Source organism: Felis catus, chromosome X (assembly GCF_018350175.1).
Source record: "Felis catus isolate Fca126 chromosome X, F.catus_Fca126_mat1.0, whole genome shotgun sequence".
NCBI classification, from domain to species: domain Eukaryota; kingdom Metazoa; phylum Chordata; class Mammalia; order Carnivora; family Felidae; genus Felis; species Felis catus.
In genome coordinates this window covers 101581308-101594469 of record NC_058386.1, presented here as the reverse complement: position 1 = coordinate 101594469, position 13162 = coordinate 101581308, and the positions used below count along the sequence as shown (strand labels likewise).

Below are 13162 nucleotides of genomic sequence, written 5' to 3'. Positions count from 1 at the left end.
TTTGCTACATTAAGAACCATAATGGTCAATGAATTCTATTGTACATAGATAGAAACTTCGTTTTGTACCAGTTTTTTTTGTTGTTGTTAAAATCAGTTAATTTAATTGCTGCTACCACCACCACCCCCCAGTGCATATTAGTCATTTTACTTGGTTAAGTCATCTGTTTCCTTGGAAACACAGACTAATATAGTCTTTATGTTATTGGTTGCATTTAAAGCTGTGAATGGAAGAGCAATGTTGTCAATAGGTTATTACAGAAAGGGATAGAGAACATTTTAGATCTTCACCATCTGTCAAGGTTATTCATTATATAACTTAACCACTCTGTTCTCTGCTTCTCTACCTGTAAAATTGACTTCAAGTTATTATTTGAGCATCTTCTTACATGTCTTATACAGTTTAACTTGTTTTGAGATCTACAGATGTGCAGTTCTCAGCCCAAAGTTTGATGACATTTTGCTTGCTCCTCCTGGATGCCCTTCTAGATTCCCTTCTCTTCCATCCTCTTGTCTCATAGTGGGCCACTTTGAACAATTCCAGGTGCCCCTTGACGTTGCAAAGATTGGAAGACTATAGATTTTTCTTTCCTCAGCTCTGCTGATCCTAACTCTCCCTAATCGAATTTCCTTCATCTGACTTCAGAAATAATTTCATTTTCATTGGTTGCCAATCATTTATTTTCTGTAGCCGCCCCCCCCCATTGGCTGAATGGGGAGGGTAAGGAAAAGTCAGTTGTGTCATTATCATTAGCAATATGGCAAGAGCAACGATATTATTTCTTGTTATTGAAGTATATAATACCCCTTTGCCTGTTTACTGCAGATCTCATCCATACGTACACATCTTAGTGTTCCCTTCCAGTGGGAAATTGAGGTAAGATGATAAAGAAGGGAAAATTATAAGATCATTATGTAAGTAATTAAATCTAAGAGAGCCTCAAAAATACATTCTCTGAAGATTTTTTTAAAGTTAGATTCATTTCCACGTGAAATAGTTTAGGTCTAGTTATTTCTGTGGCTTTGCTTCTCAGGTTAAAACTGCATACACGTACACGTCTTGCATTCGGTAACACAAAAGTGACATCACAGATCTGTGAGCTTAGTGTCAGAAAAGTCCATGGAAGTATATGGTGCAACGTGGCACCCAATGCATGCATGACATTTGATGGTGTCTACTCTGTTTGATCCCTTTCAGTAACAGGAACCTTAAACAACCCCTCGTAGACAGCCCATTGCATCTTTGGAGAGCTCTTTTAGAAAATGCTTTCTTATACCAAACTGAAATCTACCTTCATCAAACATCCAGTCAGTAGCAGCAAATGCTAGCATTGGAGACAGCACGGAAGCTCTTCCCTCTCTTCCCTGACATGCTTCCACGTGTGTGAAGACAGCTATCCCAGCTTTCTGAGCTTTCTCTTCAGTCTAAACATCCTCGAGTCCTTCAGCTGTTTCTCACCGATTGTGACTTCTTTTCTTTTTCCTTGGATTATGGCCTCGGGGCTACTTTTCAGTTTTCTAAAACTAACGGATAATTACATGAGTAAAACTAGGAGGCGCCATATCAAGTGCTTTGCAAGAATTCAAATATGAATATCCCCCTTGCTCCCCTCTCATCTTCTAATTTCACAACTCTATTAGAAAACCTGTTAAGCATGACTGGGTATGATTTATTCTTTATAAAAACCTCATGCTGTTATTGTTCAAGATGCTGATGTTCTCCAGATCTTTATTTTGTCCTTCCCTTAAAATGAAAGAAAGAGGAAAATAAGAGCCTGACAAATGCTTCCTGGTACCTTGACAATTTGGACTCAACAAGTGTCACTGTGACATGAAAATTTCTCTTGAGATTTTACTGTTTATTTTACAGTGACTGGTTAGTATTTCCTCCATTGTCCTGAACTTGACTCCTGTCACTGACTAGGGATTGAGTAGAACTGGAATAGCACCCATTTAGGGGCGGGTAGCGTGCAGAGGGGCAGCAGAACTTGTAGAGCACTCTGCTGAAGGAACAAATGGAACCTGGGCTTTGAGAGCTCTGAAACTATCTGAGAAATGACTAAGACCCATCCCTTTGGCAGAAGCACTGGAGCAACAAATAGAGAGACACTCCATGTGGATGAAATAGGTGGTTACCTCTCCAGGGTGAGCTTGTGTGTTAGCGGTAGGCTCCATCCACTGCACCCAGCAACATCTTCGCCGCCCTTCCATGGTGCCCAAATTCCCTCTCTAAGAAATGTGGTCCTTTGAGGTGAGGCACTGCATCTCTAAGAGTCCCCGACCCAAGAACCTCTGTTAGAATGACCAAGCGAAAATCATCATTAGCCCTTGGGCATGGATTCATTGGTCGGATTGGTTTCCAAGGAGCTGCTAGCTGAAAGCGGGGCCCTAAAACACACGACAGGTAAGATGTGATAAGGGCAAGGGACAGAGCCAGAGCGCGAGGGAGGTGAGGGTTGCTGGAGTTGGAAGCTCTAAGAAGTCAGTAAATGGCAGGAGTGGGAACTCAGTCTTCAAAGGAAGGATACCACAGAAACATGAGCAGGGAGGGAAGTCCACTTTTCGACATCAAATATTTCTGGCTAAGTGTAAGGGAAGAAGCTGAGAACAGCATGAAAAACAAGGAAAGTGCTACAACCACCACAAAGCAGGCCGGGCAAACCCATGATGCCAGGTCAGTAGACAGGAACTCCCAAGTTGGCATAGTCTCTCTTTCTCCATCTCCCACCTCGCTAATGTACAAAAAGAAGAGGTCGAACGTTATGCTAAAGTGAAAGAAGCCAGACACAAAAAGGCACATGCTCTGGGTCCATTTATGTGAACCACCCAGAATAGGCAAGTCCACAGAGATGGAAAGCAAATTAGACAGAAAGCCTGGGCCTGGGGCAGGGCGGGAATAGGGATCGACTGCTAGCGGGTACGGGCTTTCTCCCTGAGGTGATGAAAACGTTCTGGGAATGGATGATGGCAATGGTGGCACAACTCTCTGAGTTTACTAGAAACTGCTGAATTGTACTTTTTAGAAGGGTGAATTTTATGGTATGTGAATTATATCTCAATAACTTTTTTTTAATTAAAAAAGAAGAGATGGCCCTTTTAATCATCTCGGTCCTGAGAAAATCCAAGATCAAGTTACAGACCCTACCCTCGGGAGCATTTCTTGGTCCAAAAAGATATGGCAGTTCTACGCCTTTCTCCTCCTCCTAACTCGTGGCAAGCTTCAAGGCAGTCAGTTGCCAGGCGGCAGTGCCCACTGATGGGCCTGGGCACTTGCGAAGAGCTCACACTGGCACCTCAGCGTGCCATCGGTTGCTAGCTGCACAGCAAACTGACTTTGGTGGGAGCTCCATCCTAAATCCTTAACTAAAAGTAATCCCGAGACAGAACAAGGTCACACACTGGAAATAAATTCCATCATTTTCACTTCCTCCTTCTGGGATGTTAATGAGAGACGCTGCTCTTCATAATACACGACATCTTTCCACGTTCACAGTGACATTATTGGCAGGATCAGAAGCAGCTGCAAGAAAGTCAAACCACTCTCCTCCCCACCCCTTGCCATCACCATTGCAAAACGCTTTGTAGCCACACAAGTGGTTCTGTACCATGAGAATCTGTTGTCAATGAAGCCATGTTTTAATGAGGTCCTTCTAGTACTTTCACAACTCGACTTCCTTCAGGAAGTGATTAGAGCCGGCCTCGAGCACACTCACCTGCTCGTTTAGAGGCCACAGAAACAAGCAAGTGTCTGGAGACAAAGAAACTCAAAGAGGTCCAAATGCCCGAGGCCGGGTTTCTAATCAGAGCTCCATCCTTCCCTGTTGACCTTTTGTGTCAACCCACAGGATACCTACCCTTTTGAGGTGGGCCAGGGAAACAGAAAAGTCAGTGCATCCTGACCTGTGGCCCAACTAGTGAAATTCCCAGAAAGATTTTCTTTGAAAAGAGTTGAATCAGTAGGAGCAGATAGCTTCAGATGAAATCATTTTGTATCTTCCCCACTTTCCTGACATTGCAAAGAATAAGAACATTTTCTAGTTTAGATAAAAAGATGTGTTACCTTCATGTTTTTTAAGATGACATGAAGGTCCAGGTTTAAAAGGATTTTAAAATTAAAATGACCGTGTTTCACACATGATTATAGCCTTTTAATTCTGGGCAGATGTGACCCAAAGTCAGGCCTGTACACAGACCGCGTCCCCTGTGCGAGAAGGCTCATCCCAGGTCCCAGAGTGAAATACCCTAGGCAGCACCATGTGCCAAGGGGCTTACCAGTAAGGGTCTCCCAAAGTGTTTTGCTTCTTCTGACCTGACAGATCTGTTTTGCCTACCCCGCTTGCCCTGCTGGAGTATAGATAATTGGAAGACACGAGGCCCTAGTAGCTGATGTACATGATGTTTTAGTGATGCTATTTTGATGCAGCAGTTCTGCCACGGTCTAAGAGAAAACTTTTCCGCTTTTAATTTGTCAGGTCTTTTAATATTGCTAAGTAATGTGCTAATGTACACAAGAGATGTCCCTGTCTTATCTCTGAGATCATATAAGTGGCTTTGGGCTAGATCTGGGAAGCCCATTGCACACAAGGCTTGATTTGCCATTTTGGCAAAGTAGCTTTCAGAACAGAGTCTGCAGTGGTCTGACCCTTTGCAGTGGCTGCTTCTTCAAAGGCTAGCCCAGTGGTTCTTAAACCTTTCCCTGCATCAGAATCGCCAGCTGAGTCTGTTAAAAATGAAATGCCCAGATCCCATGTCCACCACGGGGTTCTAATTCAGTACAAGTGGGGAGAAGCCCAGGAAACTGCACATGCAGCAAGAACCCAAGTGATTCTGGTGAAGATGGTCCAGGGAGAAAAAACTGCCTTAGAGCTTTGCCCACCCACCAAGCAGGCTCTTCCTTCGCCTTGACACCATCTTAAGAGGAGAAGCCAGGAAGGCTTTGCCTTGCACATCTGATGAAATGATCCCTATGGAGTCTCTAATAGCCACAAACTGGGTTAGGAATAGGTGTGTCTGCTTAGATTTGGCTTGTTGAATGATACTGACGACTCTCTATTTGTTTTTACTTGCCACTCATGGATAACCTTGTGCACCCTAGAAACAGAGATACCAGACATAGGTGAGTAAATCACGTGGGCAGCTACCTAATGCCCCTTCTTGCCTAAGAGGCCACCTCGTAATAATGTGCTAACAGGGAGATTTTACTTTTCAAGTGAGGTTAAAGGAATGATGTGAAAGTGAATTTAGAAGTTATGATTCAGGTAAGAGTCTTACAAAAGAAGAGAGCTCCGTTAAGTGGGAATTTGCTGGAGGATCAGACCCTATCGAAAAGAAAACAAGATAAGTGAGAACTGGCAGTTCAGTACTTCATGGGGAAGCAAGCCTTAAGTCTCATTATGTTTTCCTTAGGTGATACCACAAATGAGTCTGTAAGTTCAAACAGATTCAATGTTTTCAAGTTGCAGGTAGAAAGAGAGGTAACACAGCAATCTTCCCAGATCCAGAAATATAGTTGACAAGTGTATTAAGAGACAGTGACCATGATGACCTTCTTGAATAAGATTTTTCTTTTCTCCTTTTATGTGACCTCATGATTTCTATTTCTTCCCACCAAAAAGAAATAATAGAAAAACTTTAAACCAACCATTTACCGACAATGGCACGTAGCTCTGAAATTAATCATAATGAATATTTCTCTTCAATTTGTTTATGCATTACACTTGTCAAAACTGTTCTAAATTACCTGAAATTGCAAAGGAGAAAATTGAATTTGTTCACTTCCGAATGCCAATTGTCATCAAAATGGCACTGATAGGGTTTTTAATTTGGGTTTCGTTTGGGAGATGCCACTTCCTAAATGCCAGTGCACAAGATAGCCTTGCTACTTTGGCATAACTGATTCTTTAAGCAAATTAAGTTGGTTGTCAAATTGCTTACTAGTAAAGCGTTGCACAGTATTAATTATAAGCATTAATTGCCCATTTAACAATCTGTGATTTTAACTAGCATGAATGAAGTGATCTTTGCCAAGTTGAAGGGCATTGCTCGAATGTAACACTAACCAGAAGGTGACAATAAGTCTAACGCTGAAGTCATAAAAGAAATCTCCACGTATCTCAAATTGCAATATGCACGTAGACACAAGGGACTAGAACAAATTGGAATGTAGTCCAGTGGTTTTCTTTCTCAGGTATGGCATGTTTTTAGAAAGTGGAAAGAAACCAATCTAAAAAGAGCTGAAGTGCACTTGGGAAATGGCATGAAATGGCAAGAAATTACATATCTATATAGGAGACCTCCCTGACTGTTGCCTGTCAAGAAAATAACATTAATCAGATTTGAATTTTGTGTGTTGGGCTATTCCATTTTCTAAAGGCCAGTGCACAAAATTTTAGAACAGCCTAGCTGAGCAAAACAGGATATGTTGCTCAGTTAGAAGAAGACAGGAGCACAGATTTTTTTTTTTTTTACCACCTTCAGAACTAAAGTATTCTGAAGGCACTTTGTACACACAGTCACATGTGATCTAATCTAGTCTTGGTCAGAGCATAGGCTTGTTAGTGACCCTGAGCAAGCCCTCTCTGGGTCTGGGTTTCCCCAGCTGAGATTGGAGGAGAATGATAATTTTAACTTCCCTCACAGGCACATTGGGGATATTCAATAATAAATGAATGTAATGCATTCCAAAGTGCTTTTATGCGAATAACATTTCTCTTGGAAAAATAGCCTATGGACTTTTCCTAAACAAAACATGATTAATCTGGCTCAGTTGAAACTTCCACAAACTGGCTACCAAAATATTGAAGGCTGTTTCAGGAAGGGTTACGACCCCCTTTTTATCCTAGGAAGATCTAAGGGCACTGAGGAAATTTTATTCTAAAGGCAAACATTCAACTAAATATGTAAAAACTTTTACTCAAACCCCTATTTAAGCAGTCTTTGCTACAGAGATGCCTTGTCTGATATGACTGCCAAACCAATTCTGGAGTCTGTTGGGGCCCTTTACAGTTTATTTACAGCAGCTGTCATGGTGGTTCCAGGGTGGAAGATGTCCCTGGAATCTACTGAATTCTCTTATTTGATGAAGTGAAGGTAAGTAGAAAAAAATCAAGTATTCCTAATGGATCTGATTTTTTTCCAATTAAAACTATAAACTGGGTCTCAAATCAGTATTTGCTAGCCTTTACCATCATTAACATATATAAATATGCTTAGAGGGCAAATATAATTACGAATACAATCAGGAATGTACCAGTCCTTAAGGGCAACTTAATTACTCTGATGGCCCTTTCCCTGCCGTTTTGCTGGGCTGAGTGGCCAAGACCTGAACATTTGCATGTTTTAGTTAGTTTCATGTCCTACACTTTAGTTCAGCAGTAACTGAACATCAATCCCGTCAGACACTCTGTTGGCACGGAAGACAGAGGGATGAATATGGTTCCTGCCTGTAAAGAGCTTACAGTGTAGTTGGAAAAAGAGATGTGAAAAAAATAGTGCTTACACCCGGCACTCACATCTTGGTTTCCAGTACCATTCTCCGATAGAAGGAACCCAGGGTCTTTAGCAAAATGATTGATTCCAGTGCTGGGGAAGGGACTATAAAAGATGAGCCTGGAGCATCTTGTAGTGCCAAAAGGTAAAGAAAGGCTAAAACAGCACAAGAAACAAACACTCCTCCACACTGACGGACATATGTCAAAGGGTCTCATGAGACAACAGGAAGAGTTCACAATGGCCAATGCCATAACAATTTGAGCAACAAAATAAGGTAGCATGGCGTTTTCATGCACAGTATGAAACAAATATCCATGTGTCCCTACTGATATAAATTAACGGTTGAATCCATAATAGAGGAGAAGAGATCAAGCTCTCGTGAAGAAGAATTTCAAATCATTTATGTAGACACTTCACCTTCAAGGAGGTGGAGTATAACTCCCTACCCCTCAAGTGTTGCCTTCACAGAGTGACTTCCTTCCAAAGAGCACAGTATGGAAAGTGGAAGAGAAAGAATAATTTTATACTACCTCAGCCAGGTGATCAAGGTCAACATCAACAGTCACAAGTCATGCGAATGGCACTTTACCCCTATGGTCTTCGTCCCCCAAACCCATAACCCCTGTCTAACCAGGAGAAAAACATTAGACACATTCCAGTAGAGGACATCCTACAACATACCTGGCCAATACTCCTTAAAACTGTTAAGGTTATCAGAAACAAGGAAAGTCTGAGAAACTGTCACAGCCCAGAGGAGCCTAAGGAGACATGATGACTATATATGATTTGGTATCCTAGATGGAATACTGGAACGCACAAAAAGGCATTAGATAAAAACTAAGGAAATCTGAATCAAGTATGGACTTCAGTTTATCTATAAAAATAATGCTAATAGAATGTGATAGGTGCTGCTAGGTCACACGTACCTTTTCTCTGCTCACGTCTTTCCCCCTTTACTTCTGTTGCCGCACTTGACAGTCATTCCCGGTTTACCGATCTGACTCCCCCCTTGGACCATGAATTTCACAATGAAAGGGACTGTATCATGCACACAAGTAGGTCTCCAGACGATAGCACAGTTCCAAGGCACATTAGTGTACTTAGTAAATACTTCTTAATTAATGAACAACCACATCATACAGAAATGGTACTAAGCAAAGAGTTCAGAGAAGATACGAGAGGCTTAGAGTAATGACCGTGGAGATAAAGAGAAGTGGGCAGATTGGAGAAGAGTTTAGGAGGTAGAATTTTTAAACGCAGGATGTTTTACTGGATGTGGAGAATGACAGGAGGAGTAAAGAATGGCACCTGGCTTAGACAGCTGGGTGTGGGGCAGAGTTCTGGGCTGTAAGCACATCAGAGATAAGACAGGTTGCTTTCCTCCAAGCTCACATGGTTTATTGGGGGATACAGATACAAAAATTAATACGATATGTAATCTCCAGAATAGAGGTAAGTGCAATGCAGATAACCCAGACTGGAGATTTAGGGAAGGCTTTCTTCAGGAAATGATGCCTGAGTAAAGCCTTAAAAGGCGTGTGAGGATTTACTAAGTGCAGAAAGGCTTGCATACCACCCCAAGGAATGTTAAAAAGCTTTTAACGTTCTTAAAGATGGGGTCCAACAAACGTTAGGATCAAGGAAAATATCCCTCAAACCAATGTTGCTACAGCCATAAAAAAATGGGATTAGGAAGAATCAAAATTAATTAATGAGCTCAGCCATGTATGCAGATAAAAATGTCACAAGAGATTCCGTGCGAATATGTAATTGAAGAGTTTCAGGAATACCAAAATCTGATCAAGGTAACTTTAGTGTCACCTTTAAAAGGTATGGCTGATTGTGATTATAACTGAAAAAAAAAAAAAAAGGTCATGTATAATCAGTTCTGTTATGCCCTGAAATAAGACAAAATGGATTAGAAAAGTGTGGTGGTCAGCTAAAAAATGGAAGCTCGGAATGGAAAAGTTTGGGAATGTTATCTCTAGCACAGCCCCCCCCCCCCCACACCAGACTCCTCTATCTTTGTACCTGCCTTTCAGTTTACAACAGGAGCCTGGAGGCTGGCGGGGCCCCCAGTGAGGCAGGAACCCTGGAGAAGAAGTAAGATTCTGAAGGATGGGGAAGGCAGGAAGACAAGAACTTCTGTTTGGGATTTGTTGAGTTTGAGGTGACTGTGAGCCATCCGGGCAGTCATCTAGTAGGTAATTGGAGAACCGGGTATGAAAGACATTGATGGCAAAAATCATTTCCTGGGATTTTCTCTCTTCTGCTTCTTTCTCTGCCCCCCATGTAGATGGTATTGAAATACCAGCTTCATTACAGGTTGGCAGTACACACCGAGGTGGTAAATACTCAGACCCATTACTAGAAAAACAAAGTAGCATCCATCCCCTCAGTACATGAGAAAGATCCGTTTCGGGTCTTTTTTTTTGCCATCTCCTAAGAGAATTTTCCATCTGTGACAAAAGGCAGACCCCAGGGGATGTATAGTGAACAAACTACTTTGAATAACTTTACTTTTCTCTTCCTTAGCACAAGTCCTGCCCATAAATACTACCTGGCTATGGACCCTGTGTCTGAATCACTTTATCTATCAGACACCAACACTCGAAAAGTCTACAAGTTAAAATCTCTTGTGGAAACAAAAGATCTTTCCAAGAATTTTGAAGTGGTGGCGGGGACAGGTGATCAGTGCCTTCCCTTTGACCAGAGTCACTGTGGAGATGGCGGGAGAGCATCGGAAGCTTCACTGAACAGCCCTCGAGGTAAAAAAAAAAAAAAATCTTTTGTTCATCTAACAATTTCATTTGATCTCACAAAATCCTAAGACTGTTGCCATACTATAGTCCATCTATCTCAATATTGCCTCTGACACACATGGTCTCTGAAGTCCATCCCAGAAGACAGGCATGGTCAGGACTAATTTTTAGCTAATAAGCATTTGTATTGTCATTAGTGTTACTAAAATGTTGAAGTGCTTCTTTTCTGGTTGATAAATAATTATTTCCCAGAGCCCTCTGACTGCCTCCTGTACACCCACCCTCTCCCCAGAGACTACTTCCTGGAAATTCCCAGCAGTCCAAAAACTGAAGGGTTAACTCCTGGCCTGTCCTGGTTGGGATCAGGTCTGTGCTCACCTTCTTTCTACCCCTGTGAAATACCTTGAATATCTCACAGAGTCTGGACATTCCTGGCTCTTGCTTAACTAAGAATTAACGAACCTTTCTTCCATTACTTTATCTAAATCATTCTTGAAGCTATTTGTACTTTCACTTTATGTCCTCCCTAGGGTAGCAAATTCCAGTTTTTTTCATTTCTCTTTTCTTTTTTTTTCTTTTCTTTTTTCTTTCTTTTTTTTTTTTTTTTTTTTTTTTTTTTTTTTTGCCTTCTGTGGGAGTTTGGCCTTACTTTTGTTTGTCCTAAATTTACTTCTCAGTCTTCCAAAGCCAATCCTCAATTCTGTTGCCTGAGACTTGTGAATAAATCTGCGTTCTCTCAATCAGCATCATGATTTTATAGACTTGGATCATATTTCCATCTTAGGCCACTAAGCTGAAGGATAGTCACCTTTAAATCTGTTACCCTATATCATCCACCCGATCTCCTTAATTATTTAATCATTATTCTCTGTTCCTTATCCACAATGGTGTGTGTGTATGTGTGTGTGTGTGTGTGTGTGCGCGCGCGCATATATCCTTCTAGACTTTTTTCTAGGCATATCATATAAAATGCATATTTTATTTTCTAGTAATGGATTCATTGTATAGAATGCTGTTCTATAATCTTCTTTTCACACACTTAATATATTATGAACATCTTTCCATGCCAAAAAATATAGTGAGGTCAATGTGTTTCATTTGTTAGATGGTCGCTTATTATTTCAAATTTTAAGAGGTTACTCTTTAGCCATTTGACATTTGCCATATGGGGATTAAATTCCAACTATAATCAGAGTTTAAAGCCTTCCCTTTTTTTCAAGGCCATATTCAAGTCCGATGTCTTTCATAAAGCCTCTCTGGCTAACCCTAGTCCATTAAATCTGAATTTTTCTAACAGTGTCTACACTACCCAATTACCACTTGATTATATTTTGCCTTCTTTTACTTTCTAGTTCTTTCTCGAAGAGGAAGTTTTTTACTACCGAGGTAAACTACTAGAGCTGAGAAACTACATCTAATTTTTTTTTTGCATCTTCCCCACTTCCTCAGCAATGTCTTATACAGTGTGGGATCCACATATGTGCTCGTCGTGTAATTGATCAGTTAGGTAGCTCTTATCTATACCAAATATTCCTAAAAGGAATTTCAGTTGTGCTTTAAGAATATGGCCTTTTTTTCTCAAAGGGAATATAAGCCCCCCACCCAAATATCATGGTAAAGTGTTTTTAAAATATTTCTTTCTTCTCTTGTGCCAGCTCTCATTCCTTACACATAGTAGGTCCACAATAAATACTTGATGAGTGAATGCATAACTCAGGTGCAACATATAATCAGCTCATCTTTCAAGGAAATATATCAGGCTGGGTCCCACCTTTTACACAGGTTTAAAACTCATGCAGATATTATAAGGATTTCTGCATAAGAAACAGGGAGGAATCAAGCTTGTATTGTGCCTGAAATTGACATCCTCCTGAGTTGCTGCTTGAATAAAAACCACTCATCTCACCTACCACATTCAACCTGCCACAGAAAGGATGAATATCTCAGCTTTTTCAAATAGAACAAATAATTGGTTCACTGCAGGGTTTTTTTTTTCTTTGCTTGGAAAGCAGCAATAATAGAGTCCTGATGAACAAGATTTACATGAACTCTTAAAGCATCAGTAATGAGAGTGCCAAAATTTATATATCTATTAAAGATAATATTAAGCTAAGTTTTTCTTCTTCTTGTAGCTAGTAGTACATTTTTCTTTGGCTTGATTTACTTGTCTTTCTATCCAAGAGTGGCCTTTATAATAACCCAGTACACTTTATTCATCCCAAAGCGGGCAGTGGCCCTAAGAACATCTGGCTCAGGCTTCAGAGAGCTAAATGTCTAATCCATCCGAGACAGCTTTCACCTAACATACTGAAGCTGATGTTGACAACATCTGCTCTGATCCAGTGAGTGAATGAGGATATTGAAAGGAGGGGACTGTGTGGCTCACACTAAGTATCCACCATGTCTTCTTCAGCCGTGTTAACAGTATCTGAAGACCCTGTTAGAGATCTTCAAAATCACTCAGGTGGCAGAACCTGTGTCCAGACATCAGTTGCTCTTGAAATTGCTGGTCGGGACACTTAGATGCCTAGCTGGGGCGCCTATCTCCTTGCTGAATATAGACAGCACTCACCATTGGCAGTGAATCAGAAGTGAGATTCTCATTATATGGAATGCTGCAGGGCAATTTCATAGACTTCTGTAGAAGAAGGAAAAATCATGCAAGAAGTCATTAAAGCACAGTGTGCAAATTGAGGGGAGAGTATTGCTAATTGCTAATGATGTCTTTGAGGTTCTCCTGCAGGTTCTTTATCTCTCAAGAAAGACCAATTTGTTTGTTTTTTTCTTTATAACTACCATGCACCTCAGCTCCTTCTTCCTTCCCCCATAGAAGACAGCAAATGTTTAATGGATTTCTTTAAGGAGAAGTTTGATTTTTCTTCTCTACCTAGAAGCTAATAAAGAAAAGCT

The 13162-nt window shown here is 40.9% G+C and overlaps 1 protein-coding gene across 3 annotated transcripts in view; it reads left to right on the top strand.

Annotated features, from left to right (window-relative positions):
* TENM1 (teneurin transmembrane protein 1) overlaps positions 1–13162 on the top strand; it is a 786286-nt gene that overhangs the window by 674528 nt on the left and 98596 nt on the right. For all 3 annotated transcript variants that reach the window (XM_011279454.3, XM_011279453.3, XM_019824255.2), the window contains 2 exons: positions 5095–5115; positions 10026–10258. In XM_011279454.3, the coding sequence (XP_011277756.1) occupies positions 5095–5115; positions 10026–10258 (254 nt within the window). The remainder of the gene's footprint in view (positions 1–5094; positions 5116–10025; positions 10259–13162) is intronic.